The 25,321-nt window shown below is 54.7% G+C and overlaps 16 protein-coding genes across 16 annotated transcripts; 10 read left to right on the forward strand and 6 right to left on the reverse strand.

Annotated features, from left to right (window-relative positions):
- Window positions 1-85: 85 nt before the first annotated feature.
- Window positions 86-2,101, reverse strand: BAUCODRAFT_36821 (uncharacterized protein). The gene has a single exon (XM_007680987.1). It carries the CDS (start codon window positions 1,820-1,822, stop codon window positions 413-415), a length of 1,410 nt encoding a protein of 469 aa, XP_007679177.1. The 5' UTR covers window positions 1,823-2,101; the 3' UTR covers window positions 86-412.
- A 22-nt stretch (window positions 2,102-2,123) lies between these two features.
- Window positions 2,124-2,660, forward strand: BAUCODRAFT_229473 (uncharacterized protein). The gene has a single exon (XM_007681254.1). The coding sequence runs from the start codon at window positions 2,272-2,274 to the stop codon at window positions 2,614-2,616; it is 345 nt and encodes a 114-aa protein (XP_007679444.1). The 5' UTR covers window positions 2,124-2,271; the 3' UTR covers window positions 2,617-2,660.
- Window positions 2,661-3,015: 355 nt separating this feature from the next.
- BAUCODRAFT_36822 (uncharacterized protein) lies at window positions 3,016-5,007 on the reverse strand. The gene is made up of 4 exons (XM_007680988.1): window positions 4,690-5,007; window positions 4,465-4,639; window positions 3,178-4,393; window positions 3,016-3,120 (listed from the first exon to the last, which is right to left on the reverse strand). The coding sequence occupies exons 1-3, from the start codon at window positions 4,834-4,836 to the stop codon at window positions 3,309-3,311; spliced, it is 1,407 nt and encodes a 468-aa protein (XP_007679178.1). The 5' UTR covers window positions 4,837-5,007; the 3' UTR covers window positions 3,016-3,120; window positions 3,178-3,308.
- Window positions 5,008-5,297: 290 nt separating this feature from the next.
- BAUCODRAFT_36825 (uncharacterized protein) lies at window positions 5,298-5,717 on the forward strand. The gene has a single exon (XM_007680989.1). It carries the CDS (start codon window positions 5,342-5,344, stop codon window positions 5,528-5,530), a length of 189 nt encoding a protein of 62 aa, XP_007679179.1. The 5' UTR covers window positions 5,298-5,341; the 3' UTR covers window positions 5,531-5,717.
- BAUCODRAFT_36826 (uncharacterized protein) lies at window positions 5,718-6,434 on the reverse strand. The gene has a single exon (XM_007680990.1). The coding sequence runs from the start codon at window positions 6,390-6,392 to the stop codon at window positions 6,009-6,011; it is 384 nt and encodes a 127-aa protein (XP_007679180.1). The 5' UTR covers window positions 6,393-6,434; the 3' UTR covers window positions 5,718-6,008.
- A 109-nt stretch (window positions 6,435-6,543) lies between these two features.
- On the forward strand, window positions 6,544-7,493 carry BAUCODRAFT_36827 (uncharacterized protein). The gene has a single exon (XM_007680991.1). It carries the CDS (start codon window positions 6,738-6,740, stop codon window positions 7,044-7,046), a length of 309 nt encoding a protein of 102 aa, XP_007679181.1. The 5' UTR covers window positions 6,544-6,737; the 3' UTR covers window positions 7,047-7,493.
- Window positions 7,494-8,333: 840 nt separating this feature from the next.
- Window positions 8,334-10,453, forward strand: BAUCODRAFT_36831 (uncharacterized protein). The gene has a single exon (XM_007680992.1). The coding sequence runs from the start codon at window positions 8,502-8,504 to the stop codon at window positions 10,338-10,340; it is 1,839 nt and encodes a 612-aa protein (XP_007679182.1). The 5' UTR covers window positions 8,334-8,501; the 3' UTR covers window positions 10,341-10,453.
- A 49-nt stretch (window positions 10,454-10,502) lies between these two features.
- On the reverse strand, window positions 10,503-12,059 carry BAUCODRAFT_229580 (uncharacterized protein). Its single transcript, XM_007681255.1, has one exon. The coding sequence runs from the start codon at window positions 11,893-11,895 to the stop codon at window positions 10,666-10,668; it is 1,230 nt and encodes a 409-aa protein (XP_007679445.1). The 5' UTR covers window positions 11,896-12,059; the 3' UTR covers window positions 10,503-10,665.
- Window positions 12,060-12,083: 24 nt separating this feature from the next.
- Window positions 12,084-13,606, forward strand: BAUCODRAFT_36832 (uncharacterized protein). The gene has a single exon (XM_007680993.1). The coding sequence runs from the start codon at window positions 12,231-12,233 to the stop codon at window positions 13,362-13,364; it is 1,134 nt and encodes a 377-aa protein (XP_007679183.1). The 5' UTR covers window positions 12,084-12,230; the 3' UTR covers window positions 13,365-13,606.
- A 27-nt stretch (window positions 13,607-13,633) lies between these two features.
- BAUCODRAFT_229484 (uncharacterized protein) lies at window positions 13,634-15,312 on the forward strand. The gene has a single exon (XM_007681256.1). It carries the CDS (start codon window positions 13,903-13,905, stop codon window positions 15,154-15,156), a length of 1,254 nt encoding a protein of 417 aa, XP_007679446.1. The 5' UTR covers window positions 13,634-13,902; the 3' UTR covers window positions 15,157-15,312.
- On the reverse strand, window positions 15,312-17,316 carry BAUCODRAFT_229487 (uncharacterized protein). Its single transcript, XM_007681257.1, has one exon. The coding sequence runs from the start codon at window positions 17,157-17,159 to the stop codon at window positions 15,468-15,470; it is 1,692 nt and encodes a 563-aa protein (XP_007679447.1). The 5' UTR covers window positions 17,160-17,316; the 3' UTR covers window positions 15,312-15,467.
- A 284-nt stretch (window positions 17,317-17,600) lies between these two features.
- On the forward strand, window positions 17,601-18,317 carry BAUCODRAFT_125053 (uncharacterized protein; the record flags this gene model as incomplete). Its single annotated transcript, XM_007681258.1, has 1 exon — window positions 17,601-18,317. One exon carries the CDS (start codon window positions 17,601-17,603, stop codon window positions 18,315-18,317), a length of 717 nt encoding a protein of 238 aa, XP_007679448.1.
- A 726-nt stretch (window positions 18,318-19,043) lies between these two features.
- BAUCODRAFT_36835 (uncharacterized protein) lies at window positions 19,044-20,351 on the reverse strand. The gene is made up of 2 exons (XM_007680994.1): window positions 20,200-20,351; window positions 19,044-20,141 (listed from the first exon to the last, which is right to left on the reverse strand). The coding sequence occupies exons 1-2, from the start codon at window positions 20,220-20,222 to the stop codon at window positions 19,196-19,198; spliced, it is 969 nt and encodes a 322-aa protein (XP_007679184.1). The 5' UTR covers window positions 20,223-20,351; the 3' UTR covers window positions 19,044-19,195.
- Window positions 20,352-20,387: 36 nt separating this feature from the next.
- On the forward strand, window positions 20,388-21,916 carry BAUCODRAFT_36836 (uncharacterized protein). Its single transcript, XM_007680995.1, has 2 exons — window positions 20,388-20,906; window positions 20,956-21,916. Exons 1-2 carry the CDS (start codon window positions 20,725-20,727, stop codon window positions 21,494-21,496), a joined length of 723 nt encoding a protein of 240 aa, XP_007679185.1. The 5' UTR covers window positions 20,388-20,724; the 3' UTR covers window positions 21,497-21,916.
- Window positions 21,917-21,998: 82 nt separating this feature from the next.
- BAUCODRAFT_229790 (uncharacterized protein) lies at window positions 21,999-23,663 on the forward strand. The gene has a single exon (XM_007681259.1). It carries the CDS (start codon window positions 22,079-22,081, stop codon window positions 23,510-23,512), a length of 1,434 nt encoding a protein of 477 aa, XP_007679449.1. The 5' UTR covers window positions 21,999-22,078; the 3' UTR covers window positions 23,513-23,663.
- BAUCODRAFT_229756 (uncharacterized protein) lies at window positions 23,664-24,796 on the forward strand. Its single transcript, XM_007681260.1, has one exon. The coding sequence runs from the start codon at window positions 23,814-23,816 to the stop codon at window positions 24,516-24,518; it is 705 nt and encodes a 234-aa protein (XP_007679450.1). The 5' UTR covers window positions 23,664-23,813; the 3' UTR covers window positions 24,519-24,796.
- Window positions 24,797-25,321: the final 525 nt, after the last annotated feature.

Genomic DNA, 25,321 nt, shown 5'->3' on the forward strand with positions numbered 1-25,321 from the left:
TCGGGCACAGCGGGATGAATCTACGAGCTGTCACTGGCTGCCCTCAATGCCGGTCACCATTAGAGGTGTGTAAGTACCGGTGAGTAATCAAGGACGAATTGGAACAGCTTCCAGTCATCAGAAAGGTCGAGACCTGAAGCTGAAATGCACTTGCGCTTGGCGCACTCGTGGTGTTGTCGCTACAGACGCGCATGTTGTGGACATTGCCAATACCTAGCCGCTAGCTGACTGGTGTAGAAATAAATATCAGGGGTATCATTGCCGTGTCATCGTGCCATTACATTAGCGACAGTGTAGGTTGTATCATCCATTTTCCGCCCATCCAAGCATAGGGAACCGTATCGTTGATCAGCCTTGTGTCCTAATCAGAAAGGAGAAAGCTCGTAGAGGTCCAGCAGGTCCACCGTCACTCTCATGCCAGGACTAGGCGCCCCTTTTGCATCGCGATGATCTGTTCGCTGAGCAGCCACGCCTCGGTCACCTCGTCAAGACGCCAGGCTGTGGGATGCACAATGTCCCCCTCGACCTTCTTCGCTGTCTCCATGTGCCGTCCGATGTGTTCCATCCGCTCGTCCCACGATCCCGACCCGTCGAAAGAGACGGCGCACTTCGCGAACAGACAGCCACTTCGTTGTGGCGCTGATCGCAGTAGCTTGTAACACCTTCTTGAAATTTCACCCAGAGCCTCTTCCTCTGCGTCAACCTTCCCGCCTCGTCCAGATGCCGCCTGTGTCTTTACTTTCGTTGGACTCTTCTTGTCATCGCGCGGGACAGGATGCATTCGCCTGACGTGCTGGATGAACAGATCTTTACGGTTGAAGTCGTTGGGCTTGCGTTCGCTGTTGGGGCATTGATCGCAGCGCCAGTAGCCCAGGCGCATGTGCTGCGTTGCGACGTGCCTCTTCCACTCGTTCTTCGATCCGAAGCTTGAGGTGCAGCCGTACTGCGCGAATGCGCACGGGAAAGGCCGCACGGTTGACAAGGTCGCGTCTGAATTGGTGTTCGACTCGTCGTGCGAGGAGGTGCGTTTGCCGGGGGACGGACGCTTGACCACCTTCGAAGCCAAGTATGGAGATGTTATTGCGCGTGTTGAGCTGGCGCGACGGCGGCGGATGACCGGTGCCGCCTCGCTCGAGGCAACAACGTTGCCGTCCGATGCGCCTGGATTGCACAGCTGGCTTGGTGAGCAAGACACTTCGGTATGTACGTCGTCATGCATTGGGTGATAACCTTCCTGCGCGTAGTGTCCATATGCTAGATGCTCGTCGTCATAGTGAACACTCTCCGGTTGCGCGTCGGCATACTGCTGGACATCATGTAGAGCCACGCAGTGTCCATCATTGAAAACATCACAACGCTCGTATGTAGAGTATCCGCCGCTGGCAAGGAAGCTCATGTTAGTGTACATCGCTTGCGGCTGATCTACAGCCGCCTTTACATGTGGTGAACGATTGGGCGTCATTTCGCGGTCGCTGAGGACACTGCTTGGATGCGACATCGAGATCCCACTCTCACTAGGCGACGGATAGCGGCATGGGAGTGATTGCAACGATCCCTCCGAGTCGACGTACCGGAGTCCGTAGACCGGTACGTCGGGAAAGGGCTGCATGGTTGGATCCTCCTCGAACTTGTTGGACATGAAGAACGGTCGATCGCGCTCTTGGAGGTATCGCTGCATAGGTTGGACGGGAGATGTCCAGGTATCGAGGATACTCCATGGTTGTTGGTACGCCGAGAACTCAGGGTTCCAAACCGTCTCCGTTGGAAGATCGGTGGACGAACATGCATGATGATTGAACGCTGCTTGATGCGTAGAAGCCATCTCTCAACGCGATCGTTGAATGTCCCTTGTCAATGCAACAAAGATACCGTGCAGACTGCTTGATCAACCCGACAGTGAACGCGTTGAAGAGAGTTCGACACTTCCTTGACTGTCAGCGTAAGATATATCGCGTTGACACTGATTGGGAGAGACGACGAGCTGGGCGCAGCAGTGTCAACGACGAACAATCTCTCAAGGACAACACGTGTGAAGGGCGCAGTTGCGCACCGCAGCGACAGCAACGTTGAGATGCCAGTCGATACAAGAGTCAGAAGCACAATGGTCGTTATGCTAAGCCTACCTGCAATTTACCGACCTACCTTTATGATCCCTTTGCAACGACACGACTGCAGAGCCGCAACACTCCACCAGCATCCAGGTGGGCGGCCTCCCGAACGGTAGGCTAGCCCCTACTGCTTGCATTGGAAACCGGTGAAGGAGACCGACGAATGAGCGCAAACGTCGAACAAGCCAACCGTTTTCAGCTTCAAGCGCGCAGCGATGCTTACCCCGATAAGGTGCAACGCTGCTCCGACTCCGGTCTAGAGGCGCTTCGATGGCGGTTGCGTTTGAGGAAACGGCGCGCATGCGAGGGTGCCCGCCCTGGTGAGATAGCGGATGTGCATGCCGCCCTGCAGGAAGCTGTTATGCACGTTCCTGACCGTCGGGAGGATCCCCGCAGGTCTCGGATGCAGCTCGCAGCACCTTTCGGTTCGCCTTACGGGTGGAGCATGTGTTGGGGGCTGCTGGAGAAGCACAACAGTGGCCCACCTCATCAAGCCTGCTCAGCCTGAGGCCGCTGTATACTAGGTTTTACCGCGCAATGGCACGCTCAGCTCCTGATCTGTTCGAATGTCTGATCAAGAATCAGGTGTTCATGCTCAGGTACGGAGAGCTCTACGGTGGAGGCAGAGCTCAGAGCTTCGCCACTCCCCACGCCAGCGCACAGGGCGGCCTCGGTTGAAGCGCAGATCGGAAGCCACGTCGCCTTGGCATATGGTTTGCCCTGTTGCCTTCGCGTCCCTCAATGTTGCGGATAACCTGACCACAGGATCAAACAAGCTGCACTCCGCTTGAGTGTTCCATGACCTGCAGCATATGACGCCAGGCGGTGCTTGCATGGACGGCTTCGCAAGGTAAAAGGACCTTCGAAGGATTGATGCATGAATCTGCGCGCTTAATGAGTGGATTGCAGAACTTCACGGCTTACACACAAGTCCACAACCTTGCAGCAATCCCCAGACATGCACGATGTGCCATGTACGGTAGCAAGAGCAAGTGTTGTGACGTTGTTGCGGGTAGGAGGTTGCACGCAACCACACGATTTTACGGCTAGTCCGCTGATGCCTGAACAGATAGCGTGATGTCAGTTGTTCTTGCTCCGTGGGAGAACCCCAGCCATTTCATCCCATCATCATGCCGTTCTGAACAACTATATGCCCTGAGCCGGCTGCGACGCCCTGTGTGCACACCAACTCATGCCTTCTCACAACCGCGACCTGATCTCGAACTTCATGTCTTCGGGTAAGAACCAATTGGCAATCTTGTCGGCCTCTGGCTTTACTATTGTTGTCGCAGCGTCTCTGACCGGCTTCCCACCGTTCAGCCAGGTCGCGATTTCCTCGTCAGCGTGCGCTTCAGCGTCGTAGCCATAGCATTCTAGCACCGTTTGAGGGTCGCCGTAGAGGTTTGCGCTCCTCATACATATCTCCCCCCGTAGCTCACCCTCCATAGTCCTGTCTCTAGCTTGTTGTGCGGGACCGTTCGGGAGGTGCCACAACCATCCGTTCAGGAAAGAGACCTGCTGCTTGTAGCTTGCCTTGGGCATGCGGCACTTCTCATAAATAGTAACGGCTTCAGAGAGTGCGAGCCGGCCGTTTACGACCTCCCGAAGACACCGTGCAAGGAAGGCGCCATCTTCCATACTAGTTGCCGCTCCTTGAGCCATGTGGTTAACCATTGAATGTGCAGCATCTCCCATGAGAACAATGTTCTTTTCTCTGTTGGACCACGACTCCAATGGTCCGGTCACCAGAAGCGGCCATCGCGAGATGGGAGGCTTGATCTTCTCGATGGTACGACGAATTCGTGGATCGTAATCCTTATACTCGTCCCGTACTTCTTGTACGTCCACTTCCTGGACTTGGCTGACGGGTGGATCACGGAAGTGCGAGAGAACCATATTGAAGTCCTTGGCGTCTGATATTGGATAGCTGATGATGTAACCTGTCGGCGCCATCCAGACCTCCATAGTCCGCACGGGGTTGCCGTCCTTGTCTTCCACAAGATCACGGGTGAGAGGGTCAGCCCGAACTTCGTCGTAGGGTACTATTGCTCGATAGGCGCAATTGCCAGTAGGCGGCTTAGGCTTGACACTTGGGAACAATGTCCTTCTGACGATCGATTGGACGCCGTCTGCTCCAATGACCAGATCAAAGTTGTAATCCTTGCCTTTCTCCGTGCGCACGCTGGCTCCGTCCGGTCGCCATTGGAGCTTTGCCACCCTGCTATCAATGACAATGTGGACGCCATTCGCACGAGCGACTTGCACAAGACCGTTATGTAGGTGGTCTATGGTATGGCTCACAGTCATTAGCGTTGTCTCAGATAGAAAGCACAGCTTTATTCAAGGGTTTCCGTACGTCGATGAACCAACCACCATGGATACCCTAGGGTATCCTCGACCCGCGAAGTGTTCGCGTATCCGACTGCTGTGCCGTCCTTATTTCGCAGGTTGAGTTCAGTGAAACGGACCAAGTCTGATCCAATCGCTTTGTCGATCCCATATCGTATAAGCAAGCTTGCTACATTCGGCGTCTAAGCTGTTAGCGGTAAGCAGAGATAGGCCGCCGTTGGTGACAGCCCACCATTTGTATGCCTGCGCCAATCTCTCCTAGCTGGGCTGCGGCTTCTAATATGGTGACTTTAGCTCCAGCACGAGCAATTGCAATGGAGGCCATTACGCCGCCAATGCCAGCACCAACTATGCCGACAGACAGTTCGCGGTTGGCCATAGTGCCTGCGATACGATCTCGCGTCTTGTACAGGCTGTATCCACTTTAGCGTTGCTGGACACGGACAAGGATCGAGACTGCTTTCGGTGAAATTGACGTGCCTCCGCCTCGATCAGCTAGCTGATGATGTGCATATGGTCTTAAAGAACTCGGGAGCTGGGTCGAGGAAGAAGAGTATGTGAAATTATAAGGAAACGACGGAAGTATATGTTCTAGCACCAGCATCAACTTGCGGTATTCCCTTGCTGTTCCCACTCGCGGCATACAGCACGCGAGTAAGTTCTGAGAGCTTGTCCCATGCCGATACTGGTAGTTAACACCCTGCTGCCGTCCAACCGATGCATGGTTGCATCTCCCCGCAAGCTTGCTCCTCAATATGGGGCCGAGAATCGTCCGAGTTGCAGCGATGTTGGAGAAGGTCGAAGTACTGATGTACATGTGCTTGGAGGACCATTCTCGGTAGGAACTCGGATGATATTAAGTGGAGGTTTGGCTCGGTTGCTGCATGTACTTGAAGGTGGTGATATGGGGAAGCGCTTCGTATCTCAAGCAGGGTACGCATGGACAGTGCGTCAAGGGTGGATTCTCAGTTCTGGCAGAGTCGGACAATCTTCTCCTCGTCACGTCCAAGACGAATATTGGCGCTATCTTACCGCTGTCGGAGGGTGCTAGGCCAATGAGAGACTCACGATAACTTGCCAGATGGTTTCGCGGCCTGTACCACGGAGGCCCCGGGCTTCACAGCCTGAAGGTTGTTCTGAATGCGATGTGTTTTTACACAGCTTCACCCAAGAGCTGAGGTTAACCCTACGTTAAGTCCTAACCTCCATCTACACTTCCTCAGCAACATCATTGGCTGCACCGGATTTTTCGTCACTCCCGCAGTTGATCGCCTTGACATCAATGACTCTCTTTCCGTTTTCCTTGGCCACTCTCTCCTCCGCTGCCGCTATCCTGCCGGTATTGAGACCGATCTTTTTCATGGCAAGCGACAGTACCCCGCTAATGACCGCCAGTGCCGTAAGACACCACGACACAGCATGCAGGTTCTGCAACACTGCCTTGAGTATGTCAAGCTAGCCGTGCTTGTGCGAGGTAGGCCACGTAGTGTCAACGGAAGCAAAGCTAAGTCAAGCGCCAGCCCAGATGCCTCGCTAGCAAGCTGGAGTGGCCTAATGAAGACTTGAACGCGTTTTGAGCGGTCGCGCCACCGATGGCAATGCCCATACATGACCTAGCGCGCGACAGAATGGTGTCAAGCCCGCAGCGATGGCGGCGTGCTTTGGTTCGGTCGCTGCTTGTGCTGCTATGGACTGCGCTATGGTGAGAACGCCAATCTCAGTGCCAGCAACGAGGTTGATGAAGATCCACGCTGCTACTGTCGTGTCCGCTCCCAGGATGCGGAGTAAGCCGCAGCCCCGGCCCAACGTAGCCCAGCCGACGGATATGATGAGCTTGTACTGGCCACTCTTAGCTTTCAAGATGCCCGTCATCGTTCTGTAGATACCGGATTCCGATTGCTCATGACGAGATCCTAACTTCGGAAACGCATGCATGGTCCAAACACCGCAAGCTAGTCCAACGCCTTGGCTTCCGCGGTGTTAGATATCCAAGCCCGTGCGAGCCTGACATTCAGCTGCTCTTTCAAGCAATCGGTCCCGCCATGAACGACGGTAGGTGGACTGGGACCGTTGACTTACTGGACCTCTTCCTAGGCATGGCGCTTGACATAACCTAAAGCACCTCTTCGGTGAATCGGCCGGCTTTCAATTTGCTGGAATGGAGCAGCGTGACAAGAAGCTTGGAGAGCTTCCCAAGCACAGCGGTGGGACTATGACTTATACCGAAGCCTACGAGACTGTCATGGCGAATAAAGCTTGGGTCAAAGTATTCGTTGGCCTATGGACCTAAGGAAGGACTTGTCACATCGAACGCTGTCGGCTTATCAACTCTATGCACAGTATTGCCTAGCTTGCGCTGTCCTCAACGACTCTGCGACTCGCCTGATCAAAGCAGCCATCGAGCGCTCTGAAGCGCACAAATCTGGTAATGATCATCACCACAGCCTCGTCGACGCACCTGTATGCGAGTACAATGACGTCAATCAGATTCGGAAGGTGATTATGGATCTGTTCACGGCCGCGCAGAGTATGACTGGGGGCACCTGTGCATGGTTATCCGCCGAGCTTGAAGCGCGACGTGATTTCTAGAAGACGATTCGTCGGGAAGTGAGAGCTGCAGTCATGCATCGGTGATGGTGGCACTCTTCACAGCTGATGAATGGCGGGTTCTTGCCGTCTTCGGCACCGCGACGGAACAGAAGACGCCAATGACCTGGGCCAAACTTCAGTCGTGCAGCCAGCTCCAGCATGTAATCCTCGAGACTCTTCGAGAGCATCCGGTTCTGCCGAACATTGGTCGCAATGCGCTTTTGGACACTGTGCTTCCCCGTGAGCGTGGTCCAGATTGGTCTCTGCCAATTCCAGTGCCAAGGTGCACCCTGGTGACGATGTGCCTTTATCGCATGCACGGACGATAGAAGGAATGGCGACCGGAATGCGAGCAGTTTCGGCCACATAGCTCTAGGTGATGCAATCGTTACCGACGTGTGTCCTCTCACTGACTGCATGCAGGGAGAGCCGCCGTCACGGCCCTGAGTACGTGCCGCTTTCTGCCGGCCCTCATGTATGCATCGCTGGTAAGTGGACTCCAGGATCCCAGTAGACACCGCAGCTGACTTCCGACTGGAAGAACAATTGATCATGACGGAGCTCTCGTACGTGACGGCCCGCTTCATGCAACGGTTCGATCCCATAGTGTCACTACCAGGACAGGACAATCTGACAAAGGGCTATAGAGTCCTCGTGCAGCCCAAGAACGGCGTGAAGGTGCGATTGCGCCCTGCAAGCGCTGCTTGAGGGTCACAGGCCATTGTGTATTCGGGAGGATTTGCGTCGCTTGCTTGGCAAGTGGAAGAATCGATCCGGAATCAACAAGGCGGTGGGAACACTTACTCCTCTAGCACTTCATGTTCGGAACGCCAAACTTATAGGCAAGCATGAGCAGCAAGTTCAGGTGGCCAAAGGGCTCCCAATTTGATCTGAGAGCGTTTTTGCGGCCTTCATCGTCTTGCATACCATGCTGGGCTCATCGAGAAGCGTGCCCGCGTCCGCTCTGTTTGTGGACAGTCATTCATGACTATCAGGGACTGGCATTCCCGTTAAGTGCTGTCCATTACTCCAGCCTCCTATGGTAGCCGCTCGCATCGATTGCGGGATATTGGGCGGTGAATGGTGAACCAAGGACACCTGTAACTTTTAGGTCTGCCGTGTTGTCGAAAAGTTTAACAGAAGTGAGCGATAGTCCATCGAAGTGAGGCTTTACCGTTAGTAAGCGGAAATCTATCACCCGGCACGCCGACGCTAGGCTCAAGATGGCAGGAAGGAACATGCTCGATTTATCATCGAGACACCTTAAGAAGGCTGCCATTGAAGTGCATACACCTGACTCTTCCTTTCCGGAAAGCGTTTCTTGCGACATCTCCTGACGGCCTCAAGGGATATTTGTACTGACAACGTTAGTTGGTCAAGTGCCGAGGACAGGCACAGTCTTTAGTGGCGACTCAAGAGACATTTCAATCTCTGTCGCAGACGTCTTAATATTGAATGCCTGCACAGCATGGCATTCGACCCTCTGAGGCCATAGAGAGTCCCACGGAACAGACACCATTGATTCCGCAAGGGCCTTCTACTGTGGACGCGTCCGCGGAAGTCGGCCTGGATAGCAATGTCAATGGCAGTCTAGACGGCACGACTAATGGCGTCCCAAACGGCCACGCAAAGCACAACGGTGATAACAGCGCTTCCGCAGGAAATGACGATGGCCACACGCCGGCAGCTCAATCAATGTCTCACGCAAGAACAGCACTCTGCACGTTCGCCCTCGGCTGCCTTATCTTCCTTCAGGCCACCAACATCTCGCTTCTCACGACCACCCAATCCGCCATTGCTGCCGAACTCGATGCGTTTGAGAAGACCAGCTGGTTCACGTCATCGTACCTGATCGCCATGAGCGCCCTCAGTCCGTTGAACGGCAAGCTCGCGAGTGTATTCTCACCACGAACAACCATCTTCGCAAGCACAATTATTCTAGCCCTCGGCGTCGTCCTCTCAAGTCTAGCGGAGAGCTTTGAAACATTCGTGACGGGACGAGTAATTACCGGTATCGGGGCAAGCGGTATCTTTACAATCAGCATCGTTATCACTCTCGAGCTGACTGGATCTAAGCGGAGAGGTGTCGCCATCGGTTTGCTAAACTCCGGCTACACGATCGGTGTTGCGCTAGGTGCCACAGCTGCTGGTGCTCTGCTTCCAGTCATCGGTTGGAGGGCACTGTTCTGGCTTCAAGCGCCTATCTCATTGATTGGCGGCATCATTCTGTTGCTAGCGATTCCGCACGACTTCACGGCCGGCAAGAAGGATGAGAGCGGTCACGCCATGTCCAAGCGGCTCGCAAGGCTGGATTACGTCGGCGCAATCACTTTGACAGCGTCGATCGTGCTGCTCCTTTACGCGCTGAGCTCGCCGAAACAGATACCCATCCTGCCCATCATATTGTCTGGTATCGTGCTTATCACCTTCGTCTTGAACGAGGTCTACCTTGCACATGATCCCATCATACCTGTATCGCTGTTGCGATCCCGCGGGTTGTTACTGACATGCCTTGGGACGGTTGGTTACATGATGGCACGCTGGAGCGTACTATTCTACGCTCCTACATACGCGCTGGCGGTTCGACAATGGAGTCCGACGGCAGCAGGCAGTATTCTAATACCAACAAATGGAGGATTCGCAATCGGCGGCTTGCTGGTAGGCTGGCTTCACATAAAGCGGCACGGCTCTTTCTGGCTTGCCTCTATCATCGTTTACGCCATCTTCCCAGTCACTCTGGTTCTACTCGCAGTCCTGTCGACACAGAACTCAAACCCGGTTTTGTACATCTTTGTCGTCTTGCTTTGCGGCGCGGTGACAGGTGCAGCGTTGAACTACACACTGGCGCATTTGCTCCACTTGACACCGAAGGACACGCACTACATTGCCACGGCGTTGGTCGCTACTTTCCGGGGCTTCGCAGGTAGCTTTGGTTCCGCCATTGGGGGCGGCTTGTTCACGCGTACGTTGTACACTTCGCTCAGGCAGAATTTCGCACAGCAGGGCATGCGCCACGAGGAAGACCTGATCAGGAGATTGTTAGGCTCGCCAGCGTTGGTTAGGCAGCTGGAGGGGGTCGAGAAGGCAGTGGCTGTTCAAGGCTATGAGGATGCCTTGCGGTCGCTGTTTCTGGCAGGCGCCGGCCTCGCTGCGCTAATGGTGATTGTGCAGGCCGGGACCGGTTGGCGTGGACCCAGCGAGAAGAGCGTGCTCGAGGAGGAGCATCAAGCGCTTATGCATGCCGAGACGGGTGGAAGCGAAGATGGCAGCAATGATAGAGGTAGCATCCGATAGATGTGCACATACGGTCGAGCGCTGTCCGACCCGCTTCCCACCGTAATGTCACCCTACCGTCCTCGGCTCCGTCCCGGAATCACTACGATCTCCCTTGTGACACGGTTAGGTATCGTAGATGCACTGTATCATCAGATGCAATCTCCTCGATTTCAGAGATGAGTTCCTAACGGCTTGAGGCTTTTGCCTTGAAACCTCCATGTCATTCGAGGCCGTCCACTCTGATTATTAGTACATTGCCTCGCACGCTTTATACTCGAAAGCGAGCGAGCCGCGGCCATGAATCTGATTGTTGCAGTGCCACTACGAGTCCCAGACGTTGCGATCAAGCAACCATGATCTTGTCGTAGAACGCCGGCTCCGCTCTCTGCAGCATTGTCGCCACCTTCTCCACCTCCTCGGCGAGACCTTGCACATTAACATCAAAGGCTCGCGAATCCATGGTACTCCGGTCCTGCCCACCGTCTGTGTTAAAGTGAATCACGCCAGCGATCTGGTCGATAGATCCAGACAGCCGCTTCGACTCAATCATGCCTGCAGCATATGCCTCTGCACGGTCTGCTTCGACGCCCAGGAGAGCGCCAAGAGAAGAGATGCTGATGTTCTGATACAGACGCGAAATGGCCAAAAGGTTGTGCTCTAGTACCGCCTTGTCGAGGACGGTGCTGCCGTCGCTTGTCTTGGCGAGCTGGTGCTCGCGTAGATTCGCCGCAAACGCCGAGACCTCTGACGGGGAGAGCAGACGGTCAAGGAAGATCTTCTCGAGGATGCTGTACTCGGGCGTCTCGTTCGCACGGTCATCTTTGTACAGCCTGCCTAGCTGTCGAGCACGGGCCGGTCCAGCTGGCGCTAAGACAGCCGTGGTGATTGCGGCAAATAGTGCTTGCAAGCGCTCATCCTCGTCGATGATGCTCTCATTGGAGAGAGCGAGGTAGGCTGTTGACGCATCGAGGAAACTGCGCTGGCTGTCGAAGATGCGTGCTTGACTTAGCTGGAACTGCAGCCGAGTAGGTTGGTCGGTGACGCTGTAGATGACCTGTTTGACTTTGTTGAGGTAAGTGAGAGCGTTCGTCGGGTCGTCTTCTTCCAGATAGCAGCGGCATATGCGCATCCAGACCCTTGCCTTCTCGTCGTCGGTCACGTTGCGCTGGCTGGAGTCGAGAGTGATGGTCTGCAAGGTCTTGGCGGAGTTGATGAAGTCATCCTCTGCTTCGTAGGCGTCTGCTAAGATGAACTTGATCTCAGTGTCTTGCTGTTCGTAGCTTACGACGCGAGGGGCGAGGAGTTGCACGATTTCGTTGCCAGCTTCGATCTTGGCTTCATTGTTATGAACATTGCGGTATTGCTCAACAAAGGCTGAGAGAAGCGGACGTGAGTGAATAACACCAATGCTGTCGGAGAGTATGCTTTGTACATAGGCAATTAGATTTGCCGGAAGTTGGCTGCCATTTTGTGATATGATGTGGCTGAGAAGGCTGCCATATGCGTCTGTACGTTGCTGTGGGCTTGCACGCTCCGCCTGGCTGAGCTGCGTATTGATCTCTGATGAGGCCATTTCAGACTTTGGATGATGGCGCTGCCAGTAGCAATATTGACTGGGAAGCTGTGATCACTGTTGATGATGTTGACGGGGGAAGCATAGAGCTCTTATCGATAGGTGGCGGGAATCGTGCATACCTTACCGCCGTTACGGACCGTTGGCTAGCGGCATCTCGAAATGGATGCTTGTACCATCACAAGCCACAGCTTGCCTTGACTAGCCACATGTAACATCGAGCTGTTGAAGTCGTTCACGAACATTCTGCCTTACCAGCGCCAATGTGAGGCCGATTTGTCTCTGCCATTCAAACGATCCCAATTCTCTCTCCGGTGAAAGTCCGGACACCAACTATGGCGGACGTCAAGACAGAGATTAAGCCAGAGATCAAGGTTGACCCAGCGACACAAGGCAGCAATCTTGCCGACATCGAGGAGTTCGAAGACGATATCGATCTTGCCTTCCCTGACCCCAACGCTCAATCGTGGCTCTTGAAGGTTCCCGAAGACCTGTGGAAGGCATGGGCCGAGGCATACAAAGAGGCACCGGACGATGTACAAATCGAGATTGGGAAGATGCACGTTCCTAAGAACCCCACCGTGTCAATTCAAGAACAAGCGCTACAGATCTATCTGCACCCTCACGTACCGCAGCACCAGAACATCCCGAAGAAATTCCATGTCAAGGTCAATACCGATGGCTACAATAATACAGTGGTATTCTCAGAAAAGGACCTACCAGGCCACCGTCCGCTACAAGCGTTCCGCAATCGGAGCTACCTTCAAGGCTCGAAGCCTACTGGCGTTCCATCGCGCGACCAGCGCTACGGAAACAACAACAAATTCGGCAGGTCACGTAGCGCCATACCCAAGCAGACTGCACTAGCGCCTCTAGTACAGCACGAGGCGACCGTGACTCCAATGATAGACGCAAACTACGAGGCTGACTTCGCCGCAAAATGGCAAGCACACATGGCACCCAAGTCGAGGACAACGTTTATCGAAAATGTTGACCGTAACCTGGCGACGGGCGTTCCGTCGAAGCTCAGCACATTTAGCACCTTCGGCACCACTTCACGACCAGGCGCTAAAGGCAAGAAAGCAGCAGCCAAAGGCAAAGACAAAGCCGTGCGTATGGACCGCGGCGATCTGCTGGATGCATTACAGCGCTGCTTCCGACGGTACCGGTACTGGAGTATGAAGGCTCTCCGTAACGAGCTGCGGCAACCGGAGGTCTGGATCAAGGAGGTTTTAGAGGGCATTGCGTTCCTCGTGCGCAGCGGAGATTTTGCGATGAACTGGACGCTGAAACCGGAGATGCAGAGCATCATCCAAGAAGAGGATGAAGTCAAGCAGGAGACTGCGCCGCAGGTCAAGGCGGAGAGCGGGACCGAGGGAGAGGGCGGCACTGGCGATGAGTTTGGGGATGATGACGGCGATGATGATTTGGGGGGATTCGAGGATGTGCAAATGGAAGGTGGTGTGTGAGGGTCCTATCATGGACACCCATCTGCTGTAAGCTTTGAGCGAGGCGTTACTCAGTGGGAAGTCGCATTTAGTTGAAGATGTGGACACCATCCCAGATCTGCTGGATTGATAAACAACTAAAGATCATTGGCAACTCACTCGTTTTGACTAGCATCTGTCCCATTCTTCCCCACCTGTTGCACACCTTGTCTTGTTGACAAAGCGAAGATGGCTGCTCGGCCCGCGAATGGCGTGCTCCGGCCCTTGCGTTGTGGCGGAAACGTTAACAACGTTCTAGCGAGATCAATGTCGATTAGAAAGACGATTCGACTCATCGTCGCTCGCGCCACTGTGAGCATATATATCTAAACCTTAGAGCTTGCAATTCACGATACAACAACTGTACCCGTCTTGTGTACCCTTAATCGCACTACTGAGCAACTATAAACTGGCATTGTTGAGCCAACCGTTGTAGCGTGCCATCCTGCAGCACAACCAAGCGTGCATATTGTTTTGGGGTTTCACAGCGTGAGCCACCCGTGCTACGAAGAAGCTCGACATGGTTCTCGATCATGCGCCCATCGAGACTCCACCGCGCGCCCCTTCTCCTATACACAGATTCGGCACACTCGCAGTCCATGTCGGCTCCGAACACGACCCTGTCAGCGGCGCGGTGATCGAACCAATATCGCTCAGCACGACATTCGCCCAGTCAGCTGTCGGCCAGCCGATAGGCGCACACGAGTATGTGCGAAGCTCAAACCCGAATCGATGGAACTTTGAGCGTTGCATAGCTTCCCTCGAGCGAGCAAAGTACGCCTTGGCCTTCTCTTCTGGCTCGGCAACGACCGCGACAATACTACAGTCGCTGGCAGCCGGTAGCCACGTCGTCTCAGTGTCAGACGTCTATGGTGGAACCCATCGGTACTTCACCAAGGTGGCGTCTGCTCACGGGGTCCGAGTCGCCTTCACGCCATCGATCGAACTGGACATCGAGGGACTCATCACGCCGGAGACGAAGTTGATATGGATCGAAACGCCGTCTAACCCAACGCTATCTCTCGTCGACATTAGAGCCGTTGCTGATATAGCGCACCGAAGCGGCATCATGGTCGTGGTCGACAACACTTTCCTGTCACCCTATATTCAGAATCCGCTGGAACACGGTGCCGATATAGTCGTGCACTCCGTAACCAAGTACATCAACGGCCATAGCGATGTGCTTATGGGTGTGGCTGCTTTTAATTCCGACGCACTCCACGAGCGGTTAAGGTTCCTTCAGAACGCCATAGGCGCCGTCCCATCTCCGTTCGACTGCTGGCTTGCGCATCGAGGCGTCAAGACGTTACATCTACGTGCGCGAGAAGCGAGCAAAAACGCGCAAATGGTCACGAATGCGCTCGAAGAGTCCCCACACGTCCTAGCGGTCAACTACCCAGGCTCCGCATCGCACAGACAGCGCAAGATCGCGCTTAAGCAGCATCGTGACGGCCTTGGAGGTGGTATGCTTTCCTTCCGCATCAAGGGCGGCAAGGAGGCCGCTGAGAAGTTCTGCCAAGCGACTCAGATCTTCACGCTTGCGGAGTCGCTGGGTGGTGTCGAGAGTCTGGTGGAGGTACCGGCCAGTATGACACATATGGGTATTCCGAAGGACCAGCGCGAAGCAGCAGGCGTATTTGAAGACCTGGTGCGCATAAGCTGCGGCATCGAAGATGGGACGGATCTGGTTGCAGACGTGCGGCAGGCACTCGAAAAGGTTGTGGTTGGGCCTAAGATTACGAACGGCTTCGCGAATGGCAGTAGACATACCTGACGAACACTTAGAGAACGAATAGATATAGACTTCTAGTATGTGTACGCCCTAAGTTATTCTCACGCGTACTGTTTGCGTCCGACGACCCCGTTGCCCGGTGAGATAAGTTGCTCTGGCTCCGATAGGCAATTATGCAGTGGCTGTCGTGTCGAGATGCGTAATACCTCCAAGCCACGGCCCGTATCACTGGAGGTGCGTTCCCCAGCAGCTGCCGTCACCCCCGGCGTGCTTGCTAACTTCCTTGGCTAGACTCGAGTCTGACACTCGTGACATGTCCCTCATTACCCGTCCTCGCACACTCAAATCACAGCTCAGCCGACACTGTCCTTGATCAAGTTCGCTGCCAGATCTCGTGCATGACTGTAGTCTATCCGCACATTGACTAACGAGACTCCCTTATGCGCCAGCGCCTCGTCCATCACCGCGTCAATTTGCGAGGCATCGTTCATATTGAAACCCCTTCCGCCAAATGCCTCCGCTAGCTTCGCAAAGTCAACGCCCCCGAGATGGATACCACTACTCCGACCGTACTTCATCTCTTCCTGGAACTCAACCATGTTGTAAGCCTCGTCATTCCAGATGAAATGCGTGATATTGCAGCCTTGTTGCACGGCCGTTGAGAGTTCTTGAGATGAGAACATGAAACCGCCGTCTCCGCTCAAACTGATGACTTTCTCCGAGCAGGGCGGATCTTGGATCATGGATGCAGCAATCGCCCACGGCATGCCTACGCCAAGTGTCTGTTGACCGTTTGAGCAGAGGAGCCGGCGCGGTTCGTAGGCGAAGAAATAGCGCATCATGTAGATGTAGACGGTGCCGACGTCCACGGTGACGGTCGTGTCTTTCGGGACTCGCTTTTGGAGGGCAGAGATGAACTGCAAGGGGTGGACGAGGCCGCCGTCAGACTTAAAGTCTTTTACCTGGTCTTGCCAGGACACGAGCTCCTTGCTCAGACTTTGACAGAAGTCGTGTTTCGCGGGATCAGCAACGTGCTTGACAGCACTGCCGAGAGCCAGTATGTTTTCACGCACGGAGCCGAGAAGCTCGACTTGAGGGTGATAATAGGCGCCGTAATCGCAGGAGGTATAATCGACATGCACGAGGTTTATATCTCCATTTGGATTCCACGCAAAGGCATCGTACTCTGTAGGATCATAGCCGAGTGTTATCACAAGGTCGGATTTGGACAGAAGTCTATCACCAGTCTGATTGCGGAACAGACCGACTCTGCCAAAGAAGACGTGCTGTGCTTGTGACTCCGGTATGGCACCTGCTGCTTGGAAGGTCTCGACCACGGCGATGGGGTGTCGGTCCAGAAACTGACGTACTGCACCCACTACGATGGCGCTGCTTGCACGCTGCCCAAGGAAAAGGACCGGTAGCGTTGCGCGGTCGATCATGGCGGCAACCTTCTCAATTTCTGACGTTGGCGCAGGTCCGTAGAGGGGTGCTCTAAAAGCTGGAGAGGGAAAGGCTGTGATCTTTGACTTGCCACCCGCGACATCCATAGGGATTGATACCACGCAGCTGCCCTTTGGTGACGTGCTTGCCGTGCGGAACGCTGCCAGGACGACCTCAGCCGCTTGGTCCTCGACCTCGATACCTGTCGCGGACTTTGCTGTAGGACTTAGGATTTCCAGTGCCTTCATTGACTGGTGCGTGTGCTTCGTGCTGAGAAGGCGCGGCACAGAGCCGACAATTGCTACAACTGGATCGCCTTCTGTAGTTGCGGTCACTAATCCAGTCGTGAGGTTGCCCGCTCCGGGTCCAGAGGTTGCTATGCATACGCCCGGCGTGCCGGTGATGCGACCTGTGGCTGCCGCCATGAAGGCAGCATTCTGCTCATGGCGACATACAATCAGCCGTACTTCGGGATGATCGTGCAGCTTGTCGAAGATGGCGTCGACCTTGGCGCCGGGTATGCCGTAGACCACTTTCACGCCTGCATTGTAGATGCTGTTAACTATAATCTCGGCCACCTGTTGCTCGTCTTTGCTGGCCATGACTGCTAGAAGGAAGGGTGAGTGTACGCGGACACAATAGAATAGTAGTGAAACAGCACAACCACGACGTTCCCTACCTAGTATACTATCGGCAGGTCCTCTCCACAGCTGTTGCTATGAGCTGCAGGACAGACTCTGCATTGCACACTGTTATGTCATTCCACATCTTCCGCAGGAAGAAAGCTCGCTGGTCCGGAGACTCCCGAGGGAAGCCGTCGAACCTCACTTCACGCTCGCTTTCGTTGATATCGACGAAATTCTTACAGGATGTAGCTCTTGTATTATGTGAGCCTCAAAGGCCTTGTCTGAAGTTATAGTAGAAGGAGGATGGCGCAAAAGCGCAAGCATGAGCTGGAGGCGTCTTCAAGTGAGGATAACATCTTCCGCTCCGAGCCTATTGATGACCGCTCCTCCACGTTCATCGGCTTCTTCTCCCCATCCATGAGTGGTAAGCAGCTTCAGAGTATCGTGGAGATCAAGAGTGCCTCGCATAAGATCTTAGCTTGGCGCAAGGAGAGTAGTCAGCGCTCGCTTACGGGCAGCGTACCACAATATGATGTAGGCCACGATGATGACGGCGAAAAGTATGCTGGGAAGAAGGTGGAGAAGGTACTTGAGCAGATGCAGGTTGTTGGTGCATGCGTTGTGGCAAGATGGTACGGCGGAGTTATGTTGGGCCCAGTCAGATTCACGCATATTGAGACGTGCGCGAAGGAAGCTGTGCGCAAGTGGCAAGAGCATTTGGCGGAGGAGCAGCGCAAGAAGCGGAGGGTTGAGGCGGAGGCGATGGAGAAGGAGACGCTGATGGTGACATTGACTGAGCGAGACCAAAGCATTGATGTGTTGAGAAAGATGGCTGTGGAGAAGGAGAAGAGAGTGAAGGATGCGCTCGTTGCGGGTATGGAGGCGCTGCAGGGCAAACTCAACGGCGAGGCTATGGATGAATCGAACAGTGCGCAACATGCGAATCCGAAAATCCTCAATGTGTTGTCTCCGATAAAGACTGCCCTCGATTATGGTGCGCTGCCCGTGGAGAGGCTCCGAGTAATGGAGAAGGCGCGGGATGCTACGCTAAACTTTCTACTCAAGCGCATTGAGAAGGCCGAGAAAGACTTGCTTGCGCTTGAGACAGAGGCCGAGCCAGAGAAACCGCCTTAGCATCAACGTCCGCAGAGAAATCGCCAAATACACAGTCCTCCCGTACGTTGCTACCGTGCCACATTCGCGATCGTTCGACCCGAGCGAGTACATATGCAACAGTCACCCATTCTACATCACTGCCTAATCGGACTTCTTACGAACAAAAGAAACCCGCACGATGTGCAATGTACGGGAAGAAACCTCAGTTAAGCCTTGTTGGGGGCCACCACGTCGAATCGACAATGGCAGGGAGTGTCTTTTTACGCCTGTGTCATAGGGCTAACTAGCGACTGTCGACTTGTCAGGAGGAGCAGGCGGCAAACTCACAACTGACATCACCGGCATGATACGCCTCTTGAATCCGAGATTCCAAAGGCTCACAAGACGACTGAACGCAAGACATTCCTGCTGCGATCATATATTGATACTGCGACGCCGGAGTCTTGCCGAGTAATGGGTGCCTTGGCCTGGACTGCGAGCTCGACTGTTCACAAGCATATGGGAAGACGATGCGCTTGTTTGAGCATCATCAACGCAAGCTGCTGGATCAACACATTCCACAACCGAAACAGGATTTGTTAGCCGCACAAATTCCTTCCTAGTAGGTAGGTGGAGGGATGCAGGCTTGGTTGACTTGCTCCTCTCTATCAATATTGAGCTAAAATATAAGCCAGGCCTTGACCACATACAGCGCAGTTGGCTTGATATATAGATATCTGTCACTGGCTCGATGCTGGAGAAAGAACTGACTTATGGTTATAACTGAAAGGGTATGATTGTAGTGTATCCTCGCGCCAGAAAGCTAATGGCCTCAACTGGCGGGCAGTGCTTACGTTCTATTACTACATCTGACTCAGCAGTGCTATGCTAGTCCAATCTAAAGTACAAGCCCACCATCAGGCGGTGTCCATCTTATCCTCATCCTCCTTCTTCTTCTTATCCTCCTCCCTCTTGACCTCCGTCTCCAGTCCTACCGTTGCACCCGCGCTCCCAACCGGCTCGCCGTTCCCATCAACCTGCATGCTGGTCGCTGGCGCGCTACCACTGCCACCAGCCTCGCCTTCTTGCCTGCCTTCCTCCGGCACACTCTCTAAGTGCGTCTTGCCTTCCGCCTCGTCCCTCGCCTTCTGCTCCCTCGACTGCCTCTCCCGCTCCTCCTCCATCGACATCCGCAACACGAGCGCCAACTCTGGATCCAGATTCGGATCGACTCCAAACTCGAAGTCGGTCCCGCCGCCCGCTCCAGCACCACCTTCTGCGCCTGTGCCGTTGGTTGCTGCCCCGCCTCCTTCGCCTGCTAATATCGGCGAAGCGACGATAGAGTCTGACAGAAGGTTGGGCCCAGGTTGCACGATCTCGAGATGCGACCCATCACCACCTTTAACTGCATCGTTGAACGCGCGGAGCTTGTCGAGGTTGTCTTCTGTGAGGTCGCCGAAGGCCACGATGTCCACGCTAGTGTTGTTCTTCCTCATCTTCTTCGCCAGCTTGACGAGTGTACTCTGGCTATCTGCGATCGGGCTGCACACAAAGACGATGATTCTTTGCCGCTGACTCTTGTTCTGCCGATGTTTGAGCGCTAGACTTGCGATCATGATGCCGGTGTAGAGATGCGATTGGCCCTTCACCTTTGTCCGATGTAGTCCATCGAGTATCTTGCCAGGGTTGGTCGTGAGTGTGGTGAGTACTTCCGGGCCTGAGCCGCCCATGGACATCAGGCCGACGGACGATTCTGGATTTGCCTGGGTTTTGGAGTGGAAGATGAGGTTTGCGGCGTCGGTCTGGGCTTCCCATCGGGAGGGTACGTAGTCGCCATTTCTACTGCTCTCGCTATTGTCGACGCTGGAGAAGAAAGGTCAGTAAGGCTCACCCGTGGTGATGGCACGTGAGGCAAACGAACACGATAATCGTCGCTTCCAGCATCTTCGTAGCACACCCCTTGGCGGAGGATTAATGCAATGTTCAATCGGTTTTCGGGTGGAGCAAGAAGGTGACTGATGGTCGAGAGAACGCAGCAGAGTCAGATGGCCGGAGATGGATGGTTAGGTAGATATGTCGACTGCGTGTCTTCGAAGCTCCCGCAAGCGATCGGCGGCGAGTGCGGCTCGGCGGCCAGTTCCGCCGCCATGCCCGTAGCGCTGTGACGCCACTGTTTGTTTAGACATTGCCTTCTTCGATAACCTAGGACAGAAGCCAGTTCGATAGCAGGACTACAAGACCGGAGAGAACGATACGGCAGTCATAGAGGATGGCTTCAATCACACAGGCACAAAAGCAAGCTCTACTTGACAATTTGCAGCTCGAGAGTAAGCCTCTACCACCACAATGCAGACGCGCTATCTGACGCGTCGCAGTAACCGAGCGAGCACGAAAGTTGCGAGCACAGTATGCGTTGCAGGCGCAAGGCTTGAGGGCACGGTTGGAGATGCGCATCAATCGCATACCGCATGCGCTGCGGAAGCGGAATATGCAAGAGCTGTTGGACGAGCATGCGGAGAAGGCTAAGCCGGCATCTCCTCCACCGATGCTCATCGAGGACGATTCGCAGCGAGCAGGTGTAGCGTCCAACGGGACAGCAGTCGAGCCGAATCGCCTCAAGCGTCAAAGGTAAGCGGAGACTGTCCGAATGCGGAGACGCTGCTAATACCATGCGCAGTCATTTCGTAGCCGAGGACGAAGACAAGGAGAATGCGCCAGCGAACGCATCACATGACCTGGCGAACCCGAAGAAGCGCGCAAAGACGGCGACGGCCAACACAAAGGCAACGCGGACGGCATCGCGTAAAGGTGCTCCATCAACCGTGCTGTCTCCCAAATCCCACAACTCGCGGACATTGGCGCAGTCACCCGCACGAAATATGCCGTCACCTGTACGAACCACAATGGTGCGACCATTGAGTCCAGTCAAGCCATCCATGCAGCATCTTGCGCCGCCGAAGCCATCATCTCGTACGTTGAGTCGTCAAGCTTTACGACCCCTCACTGCTATGGAGTCGGAAGGCAGAAGTAGCGAAGTCAGCACGGCCAGCGCTGGTACCACCATTGTCACGAAACCTGCTGCAAAGAAAGCTGCCGCCACTCGCAAGCCTGCTGTAGGCAAGACGGCCACTACTGCGAAAAAGCCTGCGGTAGCGAAGAAGGAGGCTGCCGCGCCTGCTGCGACGGGCGGAGGGAGAACGCTGCGCAAACGAGGCTGAATATAGAGTATCGCAATCGCCCAGTACCTGGAGTGCATGTCAAAGCGATAGAAGGGTCTCTTGTGTGTCTCGTTCTGTTTCGACATGCGAAGTGGCAAGCTTTGGCTAAACAGCTCGTAAGCTTTTGGCTTACCATTCGCTTCATGTCTGTCTCAAGAGCCATCCTCAGCCAGCACCCCGCCCCTACAACCACCCAGTAACGCATTGAGCATTATGCGTGTAAGATAATGTTGAGAAAGCTTGGCCCGCACCACTGCGAATTGCTGCTTAGGTGGTGTCTCCGTCGTCGTACGATGGCTCGTGTAGACTTCTTGCTTGCACGTAGAGCCAGCCTACTCGTCTTTGCAAAGCATTGCTCACAAAAGTTCGAGCTTCGAAGACACGGTGTTGACACTTGCTACGCCGCGAACAAGACGCGTTGACTGCAACAATTGCGCTTTACGCTCTGAAAGAAACGGGAGAGTCGTCAGCGCGGCACTCATCTAGCAGCTATTATTGAAGAGAACAGCCAATGTACGTCGGAAACGGTACCTACCTCGCGTTCCGCGGGATTCGCAGAAGGCGTCGATGAGCTGCTAGCTGATGTATATGCCGAGCAGCTCGTACCGAAGGTCTGATCAGACCGTTATGGCTTCCGAAAAGGAACCCAAGAAGAAAGGCACATGGTGCAAGCGCTTGATGACCCGCTTGGGCAAGCTCTTCCGCTGGAAGCGTTCCAAAATCACAAACAAGGCCAAGGAGGTCGGCCTCACAGTAGAGAAGCCGGAGGTGCGACGGACGTACACGCCGCGCTATGCTCACCGCGACGCCGCGCTGAGCATTCCCGTGACCTACGGCAGCGAGGACACGACGAATCTGCGCGAAAGATTGCGTCAGCAGGACTGGGTCGCCGAGGTGTTTGAGACCGACGAGCGTGCAAGGCGAGCCAAGCTGGGCTACGACGGTTCTGGCCCCGCCCGCTACGAGTCGCTGAATGATGCGGAACGACTGGCGTTTACAAGCCGCCTGTCGCGCTGCATGATTGCACTGCAACGCATGCCGGATGCCAACGGCTCGTATACCCAGTGCCCACCCACTCATCAATCTTGCATGCCTGGCCAAGACTGTTGTCAGCCAGGGTCATCGAAGGATGCGCACTTACTCAATACGCTGCGCTGGCTATGCGGAAACGAAGGGCAGCAAGGTCCATCGCAACCGTCCACAAAAAAGTCAGCAGAGCCGCCTCGTCGCGGCTCCTACATTGCTGAGATGCAGTCGAACCCCAAAATGGCGTGTGCGGCTCGCCACAGCCGCACATCATTCCAGGGACAAACCTACAGCGAGCTTGTGGCAGAGCGCCGGAGACCACAGTACTGGACTCACAACAGCAGACCGAATGTGACGCTTACGCGGGAGGAAAGATGGAGCCTGTCAGAGACTCTGCGGGCGGATATCACGAACCGGAAGTCAGCCGGTATGGCAGCATATCCCAGCGGCACGGCCACGACATCTCCCAACGTGTCTTGCAAGGCCGCGGCTGGTAACCTTTCCAAGCGTGCAATAAGAGGAGATTCTGTCCAGGAAGACCGTGGGATCAACGGCCTCGAGCATCAACCGGCAGGTGTGCCGCTGAGGCTACCAGAAGCGGTAGCCGAAACGTCAGAGCTACCTTTGTCGAAACCGGAGGACTTAGACAAGTCGGTGCCGTCGTCAATCGAAGGACCATCGAGCTCCGGCGAAGTGACGGAGTCATCTGGTAAGACATCAGTGGCGAGTAAGACGCCGACCGTGGCCACGGCGCAGACCGAAGTCTCAGCAGGCGGGAAAGTCAAGGTGCAGTTACACTGTGCGCAAATTGCGCGCAAGAAGAATGTCAGCGCAGACACCAAGCCGGCCGCAATCGGGCGTGAAGGGAGGGTCTCTGAGCAGATTGGACAGCTCGAGGCGGCTGCGGAGACGTGCAAGAGTCGGAATGGTATGAAAGCAGCTACACGAAGAAGTATCGAGTCCTGGTCGAAGACTGGGCTCGGAGACTAGGATGGAATTTGAGGTTGTGTCAAGGAAGGGGCATAAGCACGACATTATGGGAATTTGCAGGCTGCAGTGGAGAAGATGGATGAGAGGACTTGCGGTACCACTGAGCACGACTGGCGTTTTCACAGGCATGCGCATCATACTGCCGCCTACATCCGCTCGACGATGGAGAGACTGGCATTATTTCGCAAGGGAATACACGGTGGTTGATTGTACAATAGATTGCGTGATTGAGCTTTTGCTCGATTAGTTGAGACTGTCAAGTCATTGAAAGACAGTTCGACCCATATCAATCCAAAGCACGATGGAGGACAACCACATCTACCAGTTCTCGCTCCTCAATGCTCTGATGGACGGCGTATGTGAGTCAGGCATAACTGTGTCAAAGTTGGCCAGTAGAGGCAATCAAGGTCTCGGCACGTTTGTGCGCATGGACGGGGAACTGGTCATGCTTGACGGCACGGTGTACCAGCTACAACCCGAAGGCAAGGTTCGCGTAGCCGACGAAAGCGACCAAATTCCGTTTGCTGTGAGCACCCAATTTGTTCCGCAGCGAACGAGCAAGGTCCAATTGAAGGACAAGGATGGCATCGATGAGGCGCTGAACAGCTTCAATGACCACGCAAAGAATCTTTTCATGACCTACCGCATCAACGGCCATTTCAAGTACCTCAAGTGCCGGACTGTTCGCGGCCAGGAGTACAAAGGTCAACCACTTGCTGAGCTTGGCAAGAAGCAGTCCGTGGAGACCTACGACGATGTGGACGGCACCATCATCGGATTCAGGACGCCGAAGAATTGGCAAGGCTTTGGTGTGGCGGGCGAGCATCTCCACTTCATCAAGAAGGACCGGAGCGCCGGAGGCCATGTACTTGAGGTGCAAGCGGATGGTCTCGAGATGCAGATGGCGGTGGCGAGTAACGTGCATGTGGAGCTACCAACAAGTGAGGACTTCAACGCCGCAAAGCTGGTGACGGACGACGCTGGCGTTCAGCAGGTAGAGGGTTGAGAAATGCCATACTAGATGGTTGGCATTCATTCTTGAAGCAGAATGCGGAGCTCTGGGCTGGCGTCCCTTGTTGATACATCGTACTCCAAACCGACTTTCGCAGGTATGGACTGCCGCAGAGTCTCTGGTGGAGAGCGATAGCGATTAAAAGCTGTATGGCACGGGACATCGCAGACCAATTTAGCCACGCGCACATGCGCCATGTCGCTACGTCTCAGCATACGACTTCGGTTCGGCGCGGGCAAGCCTTCGCGACCTCCTGCCCGCAGCCACTGTGGGAGATACTAAAGCTTTTGCAGCCGTCTTGACCGTTTCCCCTGGGAAACGCGTCGTGCGAGCACTCGGATAGTCGCCGGCGGCAAGCTTCGCTACAGTCCTCCCTCGATTCTTCGCCCGTCGAGCATCCGTCTTCACGCCACTCAGACGAAGACAAATACCGAAACGTTCCGTCTCCGTTATTGCAGCCCAGCGAGCCTTGGCTTCAGGCACACTGTCAATTGCTTGCTGCAGATCATCAGGCACTTCCATCCCCTTCTGCGCGTGGGCAGTTCCCTAATGCCCACCCGCCTTGGCTTGCTCTACGGCAAGGAGGCCTGCAGGCTTCATACGGTTCTCAGCAATGAGTTTCTCAGCGAAGCCAACATTACACTTCGACCAGAGGCTTTCGTGCCTTCGAGGCGAAAATCGATGCATGTAGGGCCTTTACTTAGCTTGCGACCTGTACTGTCGATCGATCCGTACCTAGCACAATGTTTCATCTAGAGGTTCTTGGTATGCCAAAGATGTCGTTACTATGTGTTCAC

Source organism: Baudoinia panamericana, assembly GCF_000338955.1.
Source record: "Baudoinia panamericana UAMH 10762 unplaced genomic scaffold BAUCOscaffold_11, whole genome shotgun sequence".
In the NCBI taxonomy this organism is placed as follows: Eukaryota; Fungi; Ascomycota; class Dothideomycetes; order Mycosphaerellales; family Teratosphaeriaceae; genus Baudoinia; species Baudoinia panamericana.